Genomic DNA, 23,554 nt, shown 5'->3' on the forward strand with positions numbered 1-23,554 from the left:
CCCTTTGCTTTGACAACTTTCTGCGAACCACAAAAACTCCACTCATTACCGTAAGAGAACGTGGTCACCAGAAAAGCCCTGTGGCAATAGCCCTAACATTCAACAGTTGCATGGACAATGATAACACGTGGAGGAAAAAGCACTTTCTGCACTTCAGTGATACTTGTGTGATCCATATGGCAGCACTGCTGGGTGATGCCAGGCCTGAAGGAAAACAGGCCTAGAGCTTTCATTTGAAAGATTTTTTGGAAAAAGGGAAAGCGCTGAGGATTTGTTCCTGTGAAATCACTTTGCTCCCATCAAGACCAGGGATCTGACCCTTCTCCTGCTTTTGCCACATGAGACTCAAAGCACTTAAATAAAGGAATTTAATTAATTCACAGAACCCAAATCTCCTCTCCCCAGTGCCCTTACAGACTGCAACATTTACCCATATCACAACATTGGCAGCCCAGAATATGGATGACAGTAATTTTGCTCCCAGGCTTCCATCAAGACCATTGCCCTCCAGGCAAGTGAGAGGTGGGCAAACCTTGGGTCAAACTTTGCTTTCCCAAGGAACTATTTTTGCTGTCATAGCTATGAACCTCAACACTTACATCATAGAATTTCTTCACCATGTCCAGCTGGATTTTATCAAAGGTATCATAATCACTTTCTTCAACCATCTTATCCCGATACACCCGGTTTGCCTCATGCAGGTAGATCTTCACTAGATCTTGGGGTTGTTTCAGGCATTCGGGGGTTGAAAACAGAAGGCCCTGTGGAGAGCAGAGACAGTCAGAAAATCCAGTTGTGCCCCTAAGGGACTGACCTCACCCACAGCTTCCAGGCTATCATGCTAGAACGGGGCTGAATCACTCTAAAGGCAGAGTTATCAGAGCAACCTGCAGCTGAACATCTGAAGTTGCAACCTGCAACTTCCCTACTCAACAGCCCCCGGAGAACCTGCCCTTCATTGCCCCCAGTCTCCCAGAGCAGTTTATATTTTTTATGTTCATTTTGATGAACAGCATCGCCGATGCCACCTGGCTGGGCTGGCAGTCCTCATCTCAGCAGCAAAGAACACGCACAGTCAGGCACCAGCCCAGACGCATGGCTTTTTGCATGCCCACACCACACCATGGGTGCTTTGTCAAGAAGAAAAAATAATTTGGAAATTTTAGTGGCAATGATTTTTTTTTAATCAATTAATTTTAATTAGGTGCATTCTGCCTGCAAGAAATATTAGTTACTGTCCGCTTATCACAGTATGTTTACCATGAACTCTATTAAAATGCATAAAAGAATTATATTTCAAGGAGGTGACGCCTAATCTGTTAATAGCGCACAGGGTTTTCAATGGCATGAATTAAATGCACAGCTTTTTTTCTTAACATCTAATTATTTAGATATAAAATATAAAATGTATTAAAAGCAATGTAAAGCAGTCTCTGTCAGCTCACTGGCCCATGGCTCAAATTGTTCGGGTTTCACATTTGTCATTACAGCTGCCAAACTGTTTTTTTATTTATTTCAGAAAAAAAACAGTAAGTGAGAAGAGCTGACAACTCAAAGAGAGAAAGGTGAAACCTGCCAGGTCCTAAACTGATTTTAAAAAAAAAAGAAAAAAAAAAAAATACTCAGTCACTCTAAACACACCTCAAGCCACGAAAGTTGTGTTGTTGATGCAAGCACCTGTAAGGCTATCTCAGAGGAAAGAAAATCCATGTTTCCCAAATCTGTAATCACTTTATTAACTTAACGGCTGAACATCTCCCCTTTTCTCGCTTTGCAGACATGACCCTCCTTGCTCCTCTCAGCAGAGCGACCAGACTCTTCCATGAACACAACCAGCTGCGTCTCCAAAGAACAACGGGGATGCTCCATGTGTGTGGCTGAGCTTCCAGAAGATGCCCTGGTGGTTGTGGCTGGGATGCATGAAGGATGCATGATCAGGGGCCACTGCATCTGTGGTAGGCATGGTGCCAGCATGCAAAAAAAAAACCTCTAAAAAAATGGATAATCCCTTGCCCTTTGCCAAGTTTTATCCATCTGGCTGTTGAGTCCTCAGGCTGTATTTCAGCCAAATCTTGCAGCTTCTCATCCTTTGCCAGAAAGGCCAGAAGCTGATTAGAAAGTCCTCTCCACCCCACCGAGGCTTCTCTAGGCAATGATATCAAATATCATGACACTGGCAATAAAATATCAAAACACCAGAAGATGTCTTTGCTGAGAGGAGCAGCTGTGCCCATCGGGGTGTGAGGGGATTGCCACCACCCTGCCGAGGAGCACGGAGCTGGGCTGTGGGGGAACCACCACCCTCCAGCCAAGACTCATCATATCAGGATTTATTACCGGGTAATTCTGAGTGACAGTCTCCTCAGCAGTTTAATAATCACCCCAGGAGATGATGTGTATTTGGCATGGAAACGAGGAATATGCTAATCATCCCAGTAAGGCTTGTCTGCCGTGTTGTCATCATGCATCAACGTGCCAGTGGAGACGGGCTGTCGCGGCTCTGATGAGGCAGGACCTGACCTCAGCTAGTTACTTGGTTTTGTCCCCATGATGTCCATGAGAAGGAGGAGAGTAAAGGGCACCCGTGGCCCCATCAGCCTGCCAGGGAGCGTGTCCCCTCCCAGCAGGACCTCACATGCTCTGCACCCACACAGCTGTGCTCGGGAAAGTCCAGGAGATATATCTGCCGCCCATCAGCGTTCTGCAAACAGTGATGAGGATCAGTCAGCTAACGCTTTGCAACATCAGCACATCTGGGCAGTTAGCAGCCCTGGCCTGGGGCAGGACAATTCCCACCATGGCTCCATAAACGAGTCCTAGCCCACAGCAGTGCCTCAAATATGGTGTTAGCACTGTCCGCTGACCAGGAATTGTCTCCAAAAACCATCTAGCCCAGCCACACGTTCCAGCCAGCTCTCTTTAGTTGTATCCCTGTCACACAACCATTGGTTCTCCACGAAACTTCAGAAGCCTTCCATGCAAGAGCAGCTTCCATGCAATACCATTTGCTTCATCTGTAAGTTCAGGTGGTCTAGATTTAATTTCAAGCCACTCACCAATAAAAGGATCGCTCATTTTTCTACAGTGAGATGCACAGCTCTGGGACTGCCCACAACACCAAAATGTCCTATATCACATGGCTAAATGATTTCTGGCAGTAGAGCAGCTCTTCAAAGAAGATATTAGAAGTCAAATGGTCTGATGGTCCAGTGGAGAGAGACATTTCAATTTTTGTTTCTCTTCGCACCCTAACACGCTCTCAGGAGCATGCGTGGAGGAGATGTGTGCTTTGTCTTTGCATGGAAACATATTGCACATAGAAACATATGTCGCCAAAAGAAACAGAAGAGGCCTCGGCACATACAAGACAATCATGGGAAGTCAAAGATTTTGCAGACTGCTACCTAGAGTGCAATAAAACCTACATGTACAGAGAAGCTGAATGTTTGGGTATAAAACAAAACATAACAAAACAAAACAAAATAAAATCAAAAGCACCAGAAACATTCAAGCCATTCTGGCAAAGCCTGCAAAACTATAACACGTCAGGAAATCAGAGTCGGAAGCAACATAATGTGAATTCTGGACACTAGGCTTGCTAAAGTGATTATTTCCATTTCTAAAGCTTTGCATCCCGCAGGGCTCCCTGCCAGCAGGCTGGCTTCCTGCTAGTGCTGTTACGGGTGACCCAGAGAGAGGAGTGAAGCACCAGGACGCACGGGACAGCCTGCCCTGCCCACTGGGCTGGGAGGCAAGCGCGGGGGTGAATGCGAAGAGAGAGCTAACACAGTCCCACAGACGGGGAGCTCAGAAGGTGACACAACAGAAAACATCCCAGGCATAAAAAGGTAAAAAAAATAAATTACCTTTTTCTCTTTTCAGTCTAAATAACATTTAAAATAATAAAAACTTGTGCTGCGTAATTACCTCTTTCCAGCCATCCTGAGCTGTTGCTCTAAGCACATTGCTCACCTCTTTCCTGATGTAACTTTTGGGGGTCCCAGGGTAGCCTGACCTCTTTGAGGACAGTGATGACGTGCAAATGGTGACAACCACAGTATTACTATCAACAGCATTTGGGCCACGAACCCAGAGTCCTATTTAAAGACATTGTACCAATTTCAAAATATGCTAATCAGGGTGGATTGATGAGGGGCTCCAGCCACCCCATTGGCATCGCATACTCGTCTGTGGCTGCTGCCTGTGGTGGAGTAGCCCATAACCAGCCCCTGTTAGGAAGAGAAATAGCAGAGAGTGCAAGACAGAAAGAGGGGGAAACTCTGAAACCAGACTGGCTCAGGCAGCCAGATCCCAACCAAGCCCAGGGCTCAGTCATGCCAAACAACTGGGCCAGACCAAGGAATGAGATGAAAGTGCTGCCGACCCCACATCAGTCCCCCCTCCAGCCACACACCAGCGGGCAATGCACAAGGTGCTTTTTGGGATTTGCAAGCCTGAAGTTTGCAGGGCTCTTTAGCAAGTTCAAGCAGAGTTAAATATGAAAATCCCTCCCTGTGCAAAGGAGTGTGAAGTCTGCTGGACGCTAAAGACCGCGTGGAGGTGAAGCTCAGCTGGAGCAAGGCATGCCGGAGCCACTGCTATCATCTTGCTGTCAGGAAGAGAGAGATGCTGTTCCTCCTCAACTGCTGCGCATCTTAATGTGACATGCTGCTTGAAAATCTTGTTAGAAATGGGAATAAAAAGCAAAATACGACCCTGCTGAGTCTATGATTATTATTTTACAGAGATGACAGATATAATTCAGAGCATAATACCATGGTAACCCTTTCAGATGGAAAAAAAAGACAGCGACAGGGTTTTCTCTGAGGTGAGCCAGCAGGGAATATATTTTTAAAAAGCATAATTCACAACTCTGTCACTGCAGAAACCTGTCTTCTTTAATCAAGGGTAAATTGCCTGGAGCGTACCAATCAATTTAGCTCTGCAGTGCATGGTGGGTCCCAGAGGCATGAAAAGGTGCCATAGAAATGCAAGCCAAAGTAGTGTTGGACTTTAACCACAGAGAGGACCCACTACTTTCCCCCAGAGGGAAAGTAACAGATAACGCCTTCTGATGAGCCCAGAGGATTATAAAGGGCTGAGGGTGACCTTGCCCCTGCAATAGTAACATCAGTGCAAGGACAAGGAACTATGGCTGCCATTCCTTCACATCATGCCTAGTCCTACTCCAGCCCCTTCTTGCTCATCATCCTGGACTGTGGTTTCCAGCCTCTCCTCACCCTGAACATTTCCAGCAAGATGTGACAGCAAATTTAAGGTGTTTATTATAGATAGGTTTTACAGTACTTGCTGAGCCTTCTGTAACCATTCAAAACCAGCTCATGAGCCCAGGGGATTGAGGATGATCATGGATTTTGAGGCTCCTTGTTTTTCTTTTCCAAAATTGGAATGGAGCATCCTTCAATCCAGACCCAGTGGGTTTCCAGGTCAGCAGTGATCTGAATATGTTTGTGTGCTCATCAGAGAAACCATGCCATGTGCTGGCTTCCTTCTCCCCTTCTTCACCCACAGCCCTTCTGCCAGTCCCTACCTCCCCAGAAACTCATGTTCCCCACTGGGGAGCCAGCCCCTCCATGGTGGGCACACACACGTTACCCTGGTGCCACACAGGAAAGACCGGCTTGTTTCTATGTGAGAGCCTGAACCAAAGTTCCACCCCATGGCTCTTGGCCAGCTGATGCCAGAGAAGGACTGGCACCACTGAGGACAGTGCTGAGACATTTAGGGTTGTCCTGCTGTGAGTGAAGTACAGAGGAAAAAATCAAGTGAGAGCAGTGGATAAAATCATGATTGTGTACAAATGCCTGGGATTTCCCATGACCTTCCCAAGTCAACACAACTAGATGGTTCATCTCAAGGGACACCTACTCTACAGCCAAGGGAGCCTCAAAAGCATCACAGCTCAAGCAGTTTGGACAAGACACCCACATGGGGCAGGCAGATACAACACAAAGACACCTGTTTCTTTGTACAGCCTCTGGAGTCTAGGTGGGATGTCCTAACATGTTTCAAAAAGCACTAGACATCCACACTTGGGCAACAGAGTGAAACCCCACCTGTGCCCCTGGCAGGGGGAGCTGGACAGCCTTCTGCCCTCCCCAGCCTTGGGAGAACCTAGATATCATCACACACCTGAATCTGAGCATCTTAAACTGGAGCCAAATTCCACCTTAGACCCGCAAAGCACGAATGACTGACAACAGGACAGTCACCTCAGACTCCTTTCACCTCCAGTCAATGAGGTGCTCCACAAACACAGTTCCTCTGAGCTCTTCTCCATGAGAAGAGAATTCCATGTGTGTTTTCATGTTTCCGTGAGGATAAGCTGAACCTGAACTACACACAGAAATGCCTGTTTTTCTCTGCTGAGGGAGAGGGCATGACTAGGCAGGCAAAAAGGATTCCCACTAAAGATGCTCAGATCCCCAGAGATGATCATTCCAATTAGTCAGGACAAACATGAAGAGTGTTTGACAAAGTCAGCCCACTGCTGCCAGTCAAGTCTTCAACCCCAGGGTTTATAGGTTGCTCTTTTTCCTTTTGGTTTCACCAATACCTTTATTTGTCTAGATAAAGCTCGCTGGTGTTTTGCCATCATTTGGAATGAACACCTCCTGGAGTCACCTTCAGCTGAACCCTCACACCCAACAACACACATCAGCCTGATCAGCTCAGGCCAGGTGGCAATGGGTATTGGGTACAGAAGGACAAACACGAAAGCAATGAATCCGCATATCTGTCTGCTGAAAACATTAACTACTGACTTGTTCTGCGCAACACTCACGTGCATACCAGGTCTAAACTCATTTATTCTTCATTGGCTGAAGCAATTAAGATACGGGTTCTTGGAGTGTTTTGTAATGAGACAATTAACACAGAACTCATCATAAAAGCTGTCAGGAAGTTTTGACAAAGGGAATCAAGTTGGGCTTGTAAGGCCCTACTTAAATGTTTGATATTCGCCTGGGTTTAAAAGGAATTTGAAAAAGGCATTATGCACTGACAAGTGCCTTACATCCACCAATTCTCATCTTCCCACAGGCCCTGGGAACTCAGATGGCCCTGCTTTTTGGGATTTGGTTGGTTGGTTGGTTTGGTTCCCTCTTTTTTTTTTTTCTACTTTCTTTTTCCCAAGATGCCATCACATCAAGCATCATAGAAGAACATGGACCAGATGGGTGGACTGCAATGTGGGTGGAGAACTGGCTGGACCACAAGGCTCAAAGTTCTAACTAGAGGCCAACTACCTACCAACAGTGTTCCTCAGGGGTTGGTAACAGGGCAGGATTAATATCTTCCTCCATGACTTGGGCAGTGCACTCTCAGCAGGTCTGCAGATGATGCTGACCAAGCAGAATGGTTATTACACTAAAGGGAGGGACCTTGACAAGCTAGAGAAAAGCTGTGTGAGGCTTGATCCACTTTTGTGTCCCCCAGTACGAAAAGGACATTGACATGTATGAGCAAGTTCAATGGAGGCCACCAAGACTGTAAAATGGTGGAGCACAGGACATGCAAGGAAAGGCTGGGAGAAATGGGTTTGTTCAGCCCAGGGAAAAGGCGAAGGGGCATCTTACTGCTGTCTACAACTACCTAATGGCGTGTTATAGAGAAGACTGAACCAATTTTTTTTTTTTTTGAAGGTGCATAGCAAAAGGACAAGAGGCAACAAACACAAATTGCAGGAAGGGAAATTACAATTGAAATAAAAATATATGAACTTCACCACAGGGTGGATTTAGCAGTGCAACAAGGGCCAGGGAGGCTATGGCAACTCCAGCCTTGGAAACATTCAAAACTTGTCTGATCAGCCTGACCTAACATTGAAATTAGCCCTGATAGAGCAGGGGATTGGACAAGAGAGCTCAAGCTAAATTATGAATATATGGAACACGTGGAAATGAATTACCAGAGTCCAGAGCTTCTTTCACACTCAATTTCAGGAAAAAAATTGTGTTCCAGCAGAGCTAAAACAGGAAATCAGGAGATCTCAAAACCTCAAGAATATTTAAGGTAAGGAATAAACAAGAATGAACAGCAAAAGATAAGGAAGGATTTCAAGAAAACTTGAACCATGATTTAAATAAACGTTATGAGTCCAAGAAGCCAGACCCCTGTGACTTCTGCAGCCATGTGATAAACAAAAAGGCATTTGAGCTCCTGTCACCGCTCCTACTCTCTGGCCCAGCAGATGTCAAAGGCTGCTGATGTTTAGCTGAGCACAAGTGACAAGCCTGATTCCTTCTTGACCCAATAGAATTACTAACTTTTTCAAGGTCCTGTTCTTAGATTTCCCATTGCCTGGCATTACTTCAACTCCTGTCTGAAGGACCAGACCACAAGGCACTGAACTTTCAGTACCTACTTTGTAAAACAGACGTTAATAAGGACAGCAACAAATTACAAACTGAGGTTTTACAACAGGTTATAGTATTTCAAACCTCTTGATTTGGCTACTGATAACGTTCTCAAACTTTATTAATCAGACTTAAACTCTGAAAGGCTCTTTGAGCAGTAATATCCACTGCTTCAAATCATGAGATTTCTAGGGGGAAAAAAAAATATCTCCACTGTTGGAAGAAAACATTTCTAAAGCTGAACAACTTCCCCTTGGCACAGAACTGGCTGCAGTGGTAACTCAGTTTCAACAATTAAGTCAAAGCTCGTTTTGATTTGTTTATCAACTCTTTAAATGCCATCCTTCATGCACGTGCTGAGTACCTGACCATCGAGAAACTAAGAGAATGTGCCAGTATAGGCCAACAAGCTGTACTGGCTCTAGGCAGACCAGTTGAGCTAGTTACTACTCTCCTATCTTCAGGGCCAGTAGCCCACTAAGTAGCCACCACCCGCTTCAGTGCAATAAAATAATTTCCCTGTGTGGTGAAGCAGTGCCATTAATCCCTACGTTTACTCATGTGGAACTGAGGCTCACAAAGACAAGTCCAGCTCCATCACACTCTTCAATGGTCACTTGTGCTGTGCTGAAGTCAGGAGCCCAGAGCTCCCTTCAGTTGGTCCCTTTTACAGCCAGAGGGCATTTCAACCCACCCGAAACCTGCACCTCCTTCTGGAGCTGTTCATCCCTCCCCATTGACCACAGGAGGCTGGAAAATAAACAAACTTCTAACTGATGTTCCTCAAAGCCATGGATGATGGCTCTGGAATCCATCCAAAAGCAATCAGGAATTAGGGGATGGCTCAAAGTCCTTTATTCAGGGGACACATGCTGTGTCATTGCTAGGCAGGAGACTGCATTTTGTTCACCAAGGCTAGCTGGGCCAGGGGAACACATGTCCACAGCCTCCCATGGCCTTGGAACAAGCTCCAAAATACCACAGGAAAACAACTGCACTTACCTGGAAGATATTGGAGAAGTCTCTCAGGTTGAAAACATAATGGAACTTGATAGCCGTTGGCAAGAAACTAGAAGCTACTTTCTGATGCAGTCCCAGGGCCAGGGCAATCAGCTGCTGAGCTGATTTTTGCACAGCCCCTGAGAAATTCCCACTTGTCAGGTGCTGCACTAAAATGGTGCTGTAGATCCTGGACAAGGCATCCTGACCAGGGGTGGAGAGAGCAAAGACACAGAAGTGACGCTGAGGAAGAGAAAGGAAGACATGGAAAGGTCAGAGATATGAACAACCACCTCTCAAGCAGAATACACTTGGGGACTTGATATGATTGGACACAGTGCTAGATAATCTCATCCAGGCTGCCTTTCCCATGAGCGGTTGGACCAGATGATCTTTTGAGGTCCTTTCTGACCTGGGATGCTCTGTGATTCTATGTCTTGAAGTCCACCTGAACAAGGCTATTTCCCTCTTCCATTTTCCCAGCAGAGGACAGTTGGCAAGTGACATCATTCCTCTCACTAAATAAGAGATTTTCAACTGCATTTCACATCTGCTATGCTGGAAGTTCAGTCCACTGAAGAGCTGAAGGACTCTGAAGGTCCCACTGACCTCTGATGAAGCCTAATTGCTGTCTCTGTTAGGAACAGACCCTACAAGGTGCTATGTCCTAGAAGCCCCCTTTATTGATTTGGAACCTGAAAAGACAGAGAAGATGCCCGTTTCCAGTCACACGATGCTTCTTTTTAACACAACAGAGTCCCTTGCTAAAGAGGATCCAGGGCCTGGGCTGACACTTGTCATGACATTTCTCCATGAGGGAATCAATTTGCCACCACCTGGACTCCCCAATGGCCATGAGGTCCCTGCCTGCCCTGTTACAAGCAGGATCTCTCCCTGCAGCAGCCACACCACCAAGTTACGGCTGCTCTTGCTTCGGCACCCGTTTCTCAGGGCATTTCTCCATTACTGCTCATGGGCCAAGCTTCCCCTCCTATAGCATGGCAAACCCCTGCCACACAGTGAGGAAGGGCACTGGCCCTCTGACTGCCGTTTGTCCCTCCTGGATGCCAACAGGACCAGCTCTGTGGTTTTGATCTGCAGGCATAGGGGACAGCCTCTGACCAGGCTCTGCCACTCCTCATACCTTGGAGAAAAGGGTAAGTAATCTCAGAACTACCACTCAGTTCCCAGACATCAAGTCCTGAGGTTTAAGATCTCTTCCCAAATCCAGACTTCTGTTACTATCAGCACTTGTACTGTTTTGGGGGGTGGGGGGTGGGAGTGGTGGTGTTTGTTTGGGTTTTCCACCTCCACTCTTCCTTTTAATGAGAATACACTGCCACCTCCATCAGGAAATTTTAGAAACCAAAAAGCTTTAATGAACTGTGTTCCAGAGAAAAACATGAGCTAAATGAAGGCAAAATCTGTCTGTATGAACCAGAAGGCTGTCCTGAAAGTAGGTGTTAATCGGGCTGGCAACTTGTGACTTCTTCCTCTGACTGAGCAGCAGAATGTGAGGAAAAACAAAAAAGGGAATAAGGGAATAAGTCTGTTGCTTCACCATTAGAAATTACGGTCACTTGAGAGACTCATGCCATTTCTACTAATAAAATGACAGCAGGATCTGCCAGTGGTTTTCCTCTGGCCTCACACTTAAGTAATCCACCCTAAAATGTGCCTGCTATTGCGCAGAGCTTTACCTGCAGACGCGGGTTGATGGTGAAACTCCCCGCAGTTGGATTCATGCATGACACGTACTGCACGTTCCTGATCTCCTTCAGTGACAGCTTGGTCCTGTCGTACCTTTGGGCAAAACAAAAGCAGTGGCACAGTGACCACAGCCTGCACAGCCCGGCACATGTCCATTGGCTGGCAATGTCCAGTTGTCTTCAGCTGGGTCAAATTCTGCATCTTGCCAAGGCAGGGCCCAGGCTTGCCTGCATGCCTGTACATGGCCTGGCACACACAAGCCTGGCTCTTGATGGAAATTTTTCAGCTTCAACAACCTGTAGCTAATATTTCGATAAGCCAGTACAAGCACTGAGCAAAGTTCACAGGTTGTACTTGCATGGAAATTGTAGAAAACTGTGGGAGTGCATCTGGGTCAAGCCAGCCTCGGACAGGGGCAAGCAGGCTGCTGCTGCCAGATGCAGCTGCCCACCCCCTGCCTACATGGGAAGGATGGGGAGGCTGCCAGCGGAGCCAGGAGTGCAGCCCAAGGAGCAGTCCCAGCAAGGGCCTACCCCCCTACCAGGGCCAGGACAGCCCAAGGGCTGTGGCAAGCTTTGCCCATCTCACTCCTCGCTATCCGCAGAGCGAACTGCGGCCCCACGGGCTGTGAGAGGGGACATTGAGTATGCAACACCCTGGCAGACGCTGCAGACAGCATGGGCAGAAAGCCTGGGCATGCCTTGGAGGGGGCACGTGGCGTGTTGTGTCCCCCGGTGCCTCCAATGCCCCCAAACAACCAGCAGAACCCTCTTTCTGCTCAACTTCCCGACATCCACAGCCAAAAATTTCTGTCTCCCGTCTGCTGTCTCCATACTTGGGAAGTTTTTGGCCAAGCTCAGGCAAGCATGCAGCTTGGGAGAATGGAAATTTCTGTGAGTCCCTGCCCTGTACTCCCCATGGGGAGAGGTGCAAATACTGCTGTCCCATGCAGTGTTGCTGGCTACAGTGTAAAATGCACCAATCTTCTTCCAAAACACTGTCACCGTTTTTCCTTCAAATTACCTCTGCCTAGAAAATGCTTATTTGCTGCTGCCTGACTGAAAACAATATTAGGTGCTCACAGCAGGGGCGGTTCACCCCAGCTGAGGCCAAATCCATGGCCTTCCTCCATATCACAGGGCATCGAGGCTGAGCATCATGCTCCCTTTGCGGGCTTTGCACTGGGACCACAGCCACAAGCTGCAGCTAGAGCAGAGCAAAGCTCCTTTCAGCCAAGCTGTAAGCAAGTGAGTTCATTTGCCAGGGAGAAGGGAAAGCACAATATGCTTGGTTCACTAAGAGCCAGCTCCAGGCCAGCCCAGGGGAACGTGATGGCAGACGCAGGATGGGAAGGGGGAACCACACTTTAATCTACTCTCAAACCCCATCCCCAATGCTGGAGCTAAACAAAAAGGTCTTGAATGGCCAAGCGCAAGCAGCCTCCTACCAGTGGCCATAGTCCAGGTGCTGTCTAATCAGTGTATGGGGCTGCACCGTGCCGTAAGCGTCCACTTCAGGCATGTTTAGATCATCGATGAAGTAGATAAGCTTCTTGGTACCTGGAGGGCCGTAATTTCTGCCAGCCTTCTTATCCAGAGGTTTCTCAAGCACACCTGTATGGAGGCAGAGGTGCAAAACTAAGCTACTGGGAGGGTCATTGCTGCAAAAAAAATTATTTTTCAACCCAGCTTGAATCCATGTTGTGTGTAGCTACAGCAGCCCCAGGAGGAGCTGAGCTATGCACAGGACAGGCAAGGGCTCATCTTGCAGCCCAGCTGGCATCTAGGCTGTTTATTGCTTTTTGGGGAGGAAAGGTCTCAGCACAGGGTGCTGCTTACCAGCAGGACGGTGGCTGTGCCCGAGCTGCAGCTACAGAACCATGGGGAGTCCTGCATGGGGCCGGCAGGGACCCTTGGGCAGCTCTGCGGTCTGACTCGACCCAAATCAGAAAGCTCCCAATTCCTCCTTTCAAACAAAATACATCAAAACTAGGTCTTCTGCAAAACAGGTCTACTTCAGACCAAGTAAAAACTTTTCATATGAGATAAAGCATTTGGAATCCCTTCTGCGTAGTTTTCAAAATGAAATCTTGCTTGCTGAGGTTATTCTGATCCATACAACAGAGCAGTGAATGTCCTCTGCTGCCCGCCCCAGCTACACAGCGACTGTGCCGTTAGCACGGGCAGTAGTGGCTAGGCACTGGGAAGGGAAAAAGGAGATGCTGTAGGCACAGAAACCCCTGAGCCAAGCTGATTTTGTGAGTGAAGGTGAATTTTTTTTTACCCCCATTAGACAGAAGTAATAAATGATTTCTCGGCCAAATTCCTGGACATCTTTAGGACAAACAAAATAACATTTTTCATTTAAATACACCAAATACCCAGAAATTCCCTGATCCCCTCCCCAGCATTACCCAAACCTCCAGATAATGTGACAAGACTCATTTCCAACATGAGCTGCCAAATTACCACCCAGTTTTAAGTAGAGTCATGCACAAGCAAGGGAAATCACAGAGAGAAAAGTTTCCTATTTCAAAGCTTTGGAAGATTTTAATTTGTTTCAGCAGCAGGCTGAGGTTATATGTTGCTCTAGATTATGAAACGTGGGGAGTATTTATAATGATGGGCTAATATTTAATAAAAATCACCCCCACGTTGCTGCACATAATGTTTTATAGGTTATTGATTCCTTTGATTGCAGCCCAAGCAACCTTTACTGACTCAGGAAGTGGAAAAGCAGACAGGAGTAGCTCTCTTCTGCCCACACCCTGGGATGGGTTTTCTGCCACGTGCTTAACTTGGACAGCGTCCTCGGGCTCCTCCTGACAATGGAGGCAGAATTTGTTTCATTTACACAGTTTTGGGTTGTCAACAGACCTATAAGGTGCTACATAGCACAGCACGGTGAGGAACAATTCTTTGTAATTAGGGAAGACCAGCAAATGTAAATGGGACTGGGAATTTTTATAAAAAACTCTGGGTGAAAATGTACACTTAAGCCATTCATTGTCATGTGCAAAAGTTATTAAGGAAGATTTATATTTTGGTTTTTTCAGACCACAAATCCTTTAAAACACCTTTTTTTTTACTGCTTCAGTGCATTGCAGACAGCTTGTCTTTCCCACTCCTCAAAATTCAGCTGATTTCTTGTCATAGACAGTTGCTGCACAAAGGAATGAATTGTCCTAAGAAAAATGATTAATCTTTCCTCAGCAGAGTCTCTCTTCCCCTTCAATAAAACCACAATATTTGAAATTTCTGGTAGCAAGTTAAATTAAGTGTTTCAAATAAGCATTTAATTTAAATTTAATTACTCTTTAGTTAACATATAAAATCAGCCCTTTTTGAGGTTAAACAACTATGCAGGAGATTCATCACACTGAAATGCAATTACTGGGGATCAAGTGACATCTTCGTGAAAGTTGCATTTTAATTCAAAGCCATATCTCACAATAATAATCAAGGGTCCATGCTTCTGCCTCTGAGATCCTGACACACTAACATCAGCACCTGGCAACCACTGCAAAGGAGACTGAGCAAGTGCAACTCCTCTTGCCTGCTGGTTGTTGATCGGGGCAGGGGAGGAAACCCAAAACCAAAAAACCAACATTTATTCCCTTTTCTCAAGGCAGATCTGGAGTGGAAAGGCACTGAATGACAGGAGCAGGGCAGGACAGTGTAGAAGGAGCAAGGATGGAGCAGAGCTCCAAGAGGGCACAAAGCAGAGAGAGCAGCAGGCCAGGGGAAACGAGCTGAGCGAGCAACAAATGCCACAGAGAATCACTGAAGGCTTTGGGTAAGAAGGGACATTTAGAGGCCACTCCCCTGCAGGGAGCAGAGACACCTTTAACCAGATCAGGTTGCTCAGAGTCCCGTGAAAACTGGCCTGGATTGTTCCCAGGGATGGGGCCTCCAGTACCTCTCTGGGCAACCCCTTCCAGTGTTTCACCACACTCATTGGAAAGAATTTCTTCCTTATATCCAGTCTAAACCTACCCTGGTTTAGTTTAAAGTCATTACCCCTTGTCCTGTCACAGCTGGCCCTACTAAAAAGATTTTCCCCATCTTTCCTAGAGGCCCCCTTTAAGCACTGAAAGGCCACAATCAGGTCTCCCCGCAGCCTTCTCTTCTCCAGGCTGAACAAGCCCAACTCCCTCAGCCTGTCCTCCCAGCAAATGTAAATGGGACTGGGAATTTTTATAAAAAACTCTGGGTGAAAATGTACACTTAAGCCATTCATTGTCATGTGCAAAAGTTATTAAGGAAGATTTATATTTTGTTTTTTTCAGACCACAAATCCTTTAAAACACCTTTTTTTTACTGCTTCAGTGCATTGCAGACAGCTTGTCTTTCCCACTCCTCAAAATTCAGCTGATTTCTTGTCATAGACAGTTGCTGCACAAAGGAATGAATTGTCCTAAGAAAAATGATTAATCTTTCCTCAGCAGAGTCTCTCTTCCCCTTCAATAAAACCACAATATTTGAAATTTCTGGTAGCAAGTTAAATTAAGTGTTTCAAATAAGCATTTAATTTAAATTTAATTACTCTTTAGTTAACATATAAAATCAGCCCTTTTTGAGGTTAAACAACTATGCAGGAGATTCATCACACTGAAATGCAATTACTGGGGATCAAGTGACATCTTCGTGAAAGTTGCATTTTAATTCAAAGCCATATCTCACAATAATAATCAAGGGTCCATGCTTCTGCCTCTGAGATCCTGACACACTAACATCAGCACCTGGCAACCACTGCAAAGGAGACTGAGCAAGTGCAACTCCTCTTGCCTGCTGGTTGTTGATCGGGGCGGGGGAGGAAACCCAAAACCAAAAAACCAACATTTATTCCCTTTTCTCAAGGCAGATCTGGAGTGGAAAGGCACTGAATGACAGGAGCAGGGCAGGACAGTGTAGAAGGAGCAAGGATGGAGCAGAGCTCCAAGAGGGCACAAAGCAGAGAGAGCAGCAGGCCAGGGGAAACGAGCTGAGCGAGCAACAAATGCCACAGAGAATCACTGAAGGCTTTGGGTAAGAAGGGACATTTAGAGGCCACTCCCCTGCAGGGAGCAGAGACACCTTTAACCAGATCAGGTTGCTCAGAGTCCCGTGAAAACTGGCCTGGATTGTTCCCAGGGATGGGGCCTCCAGTACCTCTCTGGGCAACCCCTTCCAGTGTTTCACCACACTCATTGGAAAGAATTTCTTCCTTATGCCCAGTCTAAACTTACCCTGCTTCAGTTTAAAACCATCACCCCTTGTCCTGTCACAGCTGACCCTACTAAAAAGGTTGTCCCCATCTTTCCTATGGGCCCCCTTTAAGTACTGAAAGGCCGCAATCAGGTCTCCCCACAGCCTTCTCTTCTGCAGGCTGAACAAGCCCAACTCCCTCAGCCTGTCCTCATAGGAGAGGGGCTCCAGCCCTCGGATCATTTTTGTAGCCCTCCTCTGGACCTGCTCCAACTGTTCCATGTCCTTCTTGTGCTGGGGACCCCTGAGCTGGACACAGGGCTCTGGGGGGGTCTCACCAGCGTGGAGCAGTGGGGCAGAATCCCCTCCCTCACTGCTGGCCATGCTGCTGGGGATGCAACCCAGGACACGGTTGGCCTTCTGGGCTGCAAGAGTGGCACTGAGTCACCATGCACCAAAGCAAACCTCCAAACTGGCCCCAGGCCTGGGCAGAGAGGGTGTCTGGCTCCTTTTAATCCCTATGCACGTGACGCTTCCGTAACCCACAGGGCCCGCAAGGATGGGTTGTATCACGAAGCTGTTCCTCCTCTAAAGGCCGCACACTCTGCACCTTATAAATCCCTGCACCAACAAGCACCTTGTCTAAGAAATTACCGGCTTTCAGGTTTTTAAGTAAAAATAAAAACAACTCCAAAACTGCTTTGTATCCATGTTTTACAAATTTAAAAGGTGCCTGCTGGGGAAAAAAAAGCAGCCAACTGACAAACTACACAAAAAGGGACAAATTAACTCTAAAAAATGAGCAGTAGGGAAGCAGGCCAAGCAGTATAAATCATGCTTCCCAATGCAAATCTCACAGCAACATCTTCATCCCCACACAAGATGACTTGCTCCTCTCTGCGGGGGAAGAAAGTCGCCGTCTCAGCCCATAGCTCATGGCCAGAGAAAATAGGGCTGTGCTGCCAGGCCTGCCTGTATAAATCTCAACACCTGCACACACTCACCCCATCCAGATGGAGACAAATGAGCATGCATTCCCCCACCCAGGCAGCTGGGTGGACAGACAGACAGCTCAGCCCATTTCCCAGCTCAAGGGCATTTCATGGAGACCCCACACAGGAAGAAAAGAAAAAGAGGCACCTGGGAGGGGAAAAAGGAGGATCTGACCATCACACCGCTCAGGCCTGCAAGACTGGCCAAAATATGAGATTTTACCCTTTTTTTTTCGCTTGAAGGACATGTAACCCAAATAATTTGCATTCACACAGTGGGCAGAGGCATGGGCACCATCCCTTGGGGCTGGTTGGCACAGGCAGGGGGGGCCAGACAGACAGCTCAGCCCATTTCCCAGCTCAAGGGCATTTCATGGAGACCCCACACAGGAAGAAAAGAAAAAGAGGCACCTGGGAGGGGAAAAAGGAGGATCTGACCATCACACCGCTCAGGCCTGCAAGACTGGCCAAAATATGAGATTTTACCCTTTTTTTTTCGCTTGAAGGACATGTAACCCAAATAATTTGCATTCACACAGTGGGCAGAGGCATGGGCACCATCCCTTGGGGCTGGTTGGCACAGGCAGGAGAGTCTGGGAGGGTGGGCACCCGCCGGCCCAGGAGCTCTGCAAACCTGCCCCAGAAAGCTCTAACTCTGGCCCCACACTACACAGCATGGGCTGAGCCTGTGCTGTCACCTCTCTGCAAGCAGATTGGTCTCGGAGGGCAACATTAAGCTCTGACACCTCTCAAAATGTTTGCAGTGTTGGGAGCCTGTCAGAGCATGGATGAAGCTCCAGAGTCTTACTGCCTTCGGCATCGACATGGGCTGTGAGCCCCCTTGCATGTCCCACCCTGCACTGCTTGGCCAGGAGCAACCCAGATGGTGAAGGTTAAATCCTTGGCCTCGCCAATGCTTCATAGGTGGTGGTCTTGTATAGAGCTGGGGGAGCAAAAGCATTTTGGGCCATTTGGGACAAACTAAGCTATATAAAGGAAACATTTTGCTTTATGGTGGCCCACGGCTCTCATTCAACTCAAAACAAACCAGCTTGTTTCATTCCTAAGTAATAAATACATGTAAAAAGTTATTTTATCTCTATGTCAACTCAAAGTGAAAACATCATTCCAAAATGAGCAACCTTTCAAGGATTTCCTCCCTTTTCTTCACCTCTGAAGAGCCTGCACAGCAAAACTGACCTCACCTTGGTCCCAAACTTCATTTTTTACTGATGTGTCAAAATTCTCATCAGCAATATTCCATAGGCTTCCTAAAGCCAGCAATTCCCTGGGGCTCTAAGGCCTCCAAGGTCAGCATGCCCTGTGCCCCCTGGGGAGATGGGGGTGCGGGACCCGCTCCGTGGCAACACGTCAGGCTGCAGCAGGACCTGGAGGACAGCACCAGGAATCGTCAGCCCTGGCTTACAGCCCGTACATATCCATTAAGAACCATCCTCAGTGCTAATTGGGATGCAATTCCTGTCATTGCACCCTGAAGACAGCTTGGATCCTAGCCAAGAAACCCATCCTATTCAGCATGGGCTTAAATTCAAGCATATTAAAGACATACCTCAAGTCAAGTACGAACTGCATGCTGTACAAAACAGCAGCAGATTGAAGCATGTGCTTTGGCACAGCCCTGAACCAGAGTCACGGTGTTCAGAACTCAAATCCTCATATTGGTAAATGTCATCGTCCACAAAACCAGGGGTCTGCTGACATGAGAGTTTCACAGGGGGATTTAAGAGTTGTCGGGTGTCAGTATAGTGCTTGCAAATGACACGGGCAGCTCGCCCACGGGTCATCCCCTGAGCACCACTGTGCACATCCCGCTCCAAACCATGTTGAGCACCCCGGGAATTCATTAACCTGCCAGCCAGATGTCAGCTCTTCCTTACCTTGCAGCATGGCAGAGGTGGTGTAGTAGTTAAATGGGACCTTCTTCACCACATATGCATCCATGTCCAGTGAGGACAGCTTGTCCCCCACTAGCACAGACTTCCCCGTGCCAGCATTGCCCACCAGCATCACCGGGCGCCGGCGCTCCAGGAGTCTGTCCATGAAGTACCGCACGCGGACTGTCTCAGCAGTGGGCACCAGGCAAGCCTGAGAGGGGTATAACGGAGCAGGTAAGAGCCCCCATCCTTGCCACAACCCCACAGCCGTGTTCTGGAGAGAAGTAAAATTCGGAGATCCAGGAATGAGTGAGGTGACCCCAGTTTCTATGTTGCACTAGGAAGGGAGCGATATGCTGCTGCTAGGCATTAAAATCAAACTGTTTGTACAGATGAAATCTTAACAGCCAGATGCTGGGAGTAGCATCTGGATCTCTCCACAAACGCACATTTTGCTATAATGGTAACAATTTTTACAAGTCATCTGCTTACTCTGGCACTTTAAAAGGAAAGAAACGTGTAGCTGGCAAACGCATTTCACTACCTGCAGAAACTTTTTTTTTTTTTGGTCCAAATCATAAAAACCTCTCTGCTTTCAGCCAGGCACAGGATGACAACACAGTCTCTCAGGGGTTTTGCCACTACGCTGTCTCACACCCTGTAGGCTGCACTCCTCGGCCAAATGTACCTCCTGTCCTGCACACTGGGCACACTAGTTTCTCACGTAGATCACTCATATTTAGAAGATGGATGGAGGATGTGTCTTCACAGTCAAAGCACAGTAAAGAAAGGTAATTTAGTTGTCCCTCATAAAGAATGCCACCCTTATTACAAAGCACCTGACCTTTAACAAGACTTCATTGAAATGCCTGCATAGAGTCACTAAAATGTATGTATTCCTCCCAGAAAAAAGCATGCAAGGTTCATGTACCTGTAATGGCATTTCTGGATCAAATTCAAAGCGGGGAATAAGTTTAGACCAAGGCTCAAACTTCTTTGTTTCTGGATCAATGTAAAAGTCAAAGACTGTACCCTGAGAGGGAAACTTGATAGTCTTGAATTCGGCCACCCACCACTTGCTGAACTTCACTCTGTAGTCCAAAAGCTGCAAGACAAAAAGTGGAGAAAGTATGCTCACCTGTAGAAACTTCTTAGTGATGGAGAACGTTATCAATCCCAGTCCAAGGGAATGGGATTGGCCCTTAAAATATATTCCACAGCGTAACAATCTTCTCCTTTTTCCTATTATTAAGCCTAATTTTTCATTTTCTTCATTTCTTCTCATCACTCCTGTTTATTCACCTAAGTAATTCATCCTCTGTGTTGATCACTCTTGGTATGTCTGAGATTAGATAGATGGATCAATTTGAAAAAGAGAAATACGTGTCTATGACTAAACAGACCACTTGATTGATCCTTGGTACCTACTTCTTCCAACAGACAAGGACATAACATCCATCTACATCTGTGGTCATGGTTATCAAAGCATGCATACTAAAGTCTTTCCTCATAAATCACACCACTTTATTAATACTTAGTTGTTGTCTTCTGGCCTCTTTTCAAGCCTCAATGTTTTGGAGAAGCAGAATTGCAGACACCAGTGTACCAAAACACCAGAGAGAGACCTAGCAGGAGCAGGGCAGTGACCGTGCCCCTGTCCTGGGCACTGGTGAGGCCGCCCCTCGAATGCTGGGTTCAGGGTTGGGGCCCTCACTCCCAGAAGGACATGGAGGGGCTGGAGCATGTGCAGAGAAGGGCAACGAAGCTGGGGAGGTGTCTGGAGCTGATAGGGAGGGGCTGGGGAAACTGGGGGTGTTCAGCCTGGAGAAGAGGAGGATGAGGGGAGCCCTTATTGCTCCCTACAACTGCCTGACAGGAGGGGGGAGCAGAGACCGACCCGCACCCACCTGGGACGAGGGGAAACAGCCTCAAGTTTTGCCAAGGCAGGTTTAGGTAGGACATCAGAAAAATGAGGGCTACAAAAATGATCCGAGGGCTGGAGCCCCTCTCCTATGGGGACAGGCTGGGAGAGTTGGGCTTGTTCAGCCTGCAGAAGAGAAGGCTGTGGGGAGACCTGATCGCGGCCTTTCAGTACTTAAAGGGGGCCCATAGGAAAGATGGGGACAACCTTTTTAGTAGGGTCAGCTGTGACAGGACAAGGGGTGATGGTTTTAAACTGAAGCAGGGTAAGTTTAGACTGGGTATAAGGAAGAAATTCTTTCCAATGAGTGTGGTGGAACACTGGAAGGGGTTGCCCAGAGAGGTAGTGGAGGCTCCATCCCTGGATTCAAGACCAGGTTGGATGGGGCTCTGAGCAACCTGATCTAGTTAGCGGTGTCCCTGCTCCCTGCAGGGGGGTTGGACTAGATGACCTCTAGTGGTCCCTTTCAACCCAAAACATTCTATGATTCTATGATTCTGTGATCAGGAAAAATTCCTTCCTCGAAAGGCGGGATGGCAGGGTTAGGGGGACGGTTGGGCTTGGTGATCTTAAAGGTCTTTTCCAACCTAAATGATTCTATGACTATGTCCCTTTGGCTCGGTTGTTTCTGCACTGCCATATTGCCCTGTAAGCACACACTTTCTTGCCTTTCCCCATTCTATCTTTCTACGCATGGAGATTTTTGAGCACCTGAATTTTTTCAAGAGCTGGGGTGACAGTTTTGCTTTAGATGCTGGTTCAGGACTTGCAAAACATGCTTAGTTCACTCCCCTGCCCCAGGTCTCCCATGAGACATTGGGCCAGTCACTTCGTGTGAACATCTTCCCATGCAGACAATGGGGACTACAGCTTTCTGCCCTGGGGAGAAGTGGGTGAGGGAAGGAGAGGAAAAGTCCTGTTTACAAGATGTCTGTGAAATATCAGATGCATAATTTAGCCAGTTTTAACAGCACAGTTTCTTCCTGGGGCATCTACAGGTGTCTCCTCCCCACAGCCATTCAATGTGCTTTGCCAGGCCAGAAGCCCAACATGGCACCACCAATGTGGGACCACCAACACATAGACTGCTAAGCCTCCATTAGGAAACCTGGGTTTGCAGCTGAACTGAATCGCATGTCCTCTGTAAAATTTCCTGAGCCACCATCCATCAAAAGACCAGAGGATTTGAAAAACGTGTTATTAGCATTCACTGTTTTGCAGCCTCGTGTTATTCAGAGAGGCAGAATAACTGTAATTCTCCATTCCCCTGTTGTTATAACTCCTCAGTGCTGGCAGCAGAGTAGCTGCAGCAGAGAGGGACGTGCATCACTGCTAAAAGCTTTCTCACAAGGGTGCCCTTACCCCTGCACAGGCAAACTGCCTGCAGCTGCGTTGCTGCCCATCCTCCCTACCCGAGCAGTTAAGTGGAGCCTCTCCAACCCTGGCTCTATTGCCAGAACAGTGTTGAACTCAAACTGCTTCCTTAATAAAAACCCCATATGGATTTCCACTAATTTGAGAGCCTGGAAATGGCAAATCTATCATCTGTTTTTATACAGGGGCCCCACTACCCACCAACAAGCGCAGAGTAGTGGGAAGACTTCCAGACTGTTTCTCCTGACATTTCGACAGCAAAAGGTCAGCACAAAGGGCACCTTCAATGGCGAGCAATAAACAGATTTTATATTGGATCATTTTTCATCAGGCTTCCCCTCATTCGGACCGCTGTATCCTCGCACTCTCAGCTCTGACATTTATAGAGCATCACAAGCAGCAATGTACAGTCCAGCCTCAAAGTCAAACATCCCAGAGGCATGCTGGCAGTGCAGGGAATGCGGTGTCCATCTGCAACGTGACTGTGCTCCAGCCAACCTGCTCGAGGAGCTATAAGCAGCTTGCTTGTACAGCTGAAGCAAGGGCAAGCAGTGCTTCCCAGGCTTTGTTGCATTGGGTTTTTTTCTAAGTCACCCTGCACTGAAAACGCCAAGGCTGAGTATTTCCCAACTGGCATATAGGAAATGGAGGGTTAAGTCCTCCACAAAGACCAAGAAAGCTGGTCTTGCACAGGTCATTCAACGGCCATGAGGCATGATGGCACCAAGTGAGCACCAAGCTGATCTTGTGTAGTTTAGCACTTCCTGAAACTTCTGCTCCTTGGCATGAAGCAAATGTGAAGGGTCCAGCAGATGCTGTTGGCCTAGCATTGAGGCATGTGCAAAAAACATGAAGAGACCCCAGTGAGCACTTGAGCAGCCTCTGAGAACAGCAGCGCCTCCTCCCAAGCTGGAAGGATCTCTGGTGTTAGGTCCATGGAGAGACCTCCCACATATTCCAGACAACACAGAGCTTGACACAAACCCACTAGAGACCAGATGTGGATCTCTGAGCCCTCAACAGCAGTGTCTGTCACTGGGCAGATGCACACAACAAGATGATATGATTTAGACCTGAGGGACAAGGTATCCTTTGACAA

General features: G+C 47.4%; 1 protein-coding gene across 1 annotated transcript in view; it reads right to left on the bottom strand.

Annotated features, from left to right (window-relative positions):
* Nucleotides 1–23,554, bottom strand: part of DNAH9 (dynein axonemal heavy chain 9) — a 201,691-nt gene that overhangs the window by 136,382 nt on the left and 41,755 nt on the right. The window contains 6 exon segments of the mRNA XM_035902634.1: nucleotides 600–761; nucleotides 9,381–9,620; nucleotides 11,078–11,180; nucleotides 12,535–12,700; nucleotides 19,164–19,371; nucleotides 20,092–20,265. Of these exon segments, the coding sequence (XP_035758527.1) occupies nucleotides 600–761; nucleotides 9,381–9,620; nucleotides 11,078–11,180; nucleotides 12,535–12,700; nucleotides 19,164–19,371; nucleotides 20,092–20,265 (1,053 nt within the window).

This window comes from Egretta garzetta, unplaced genomic scaffold (assembly GCF_000687185.1).
Source record: "Egretta garzetta isolate BGI_Z169 unplaced genomic scaffold, ASM68718v1 scaffold589, whole genome shotgun sequence".
Classification (NCBI taxonomy): domain Eukaryota; kingdom Metazoa; phylum Chordata; class Aves; order Pelecaniformes; family Ardeidae; genus Egretta; species Egretta garzetta.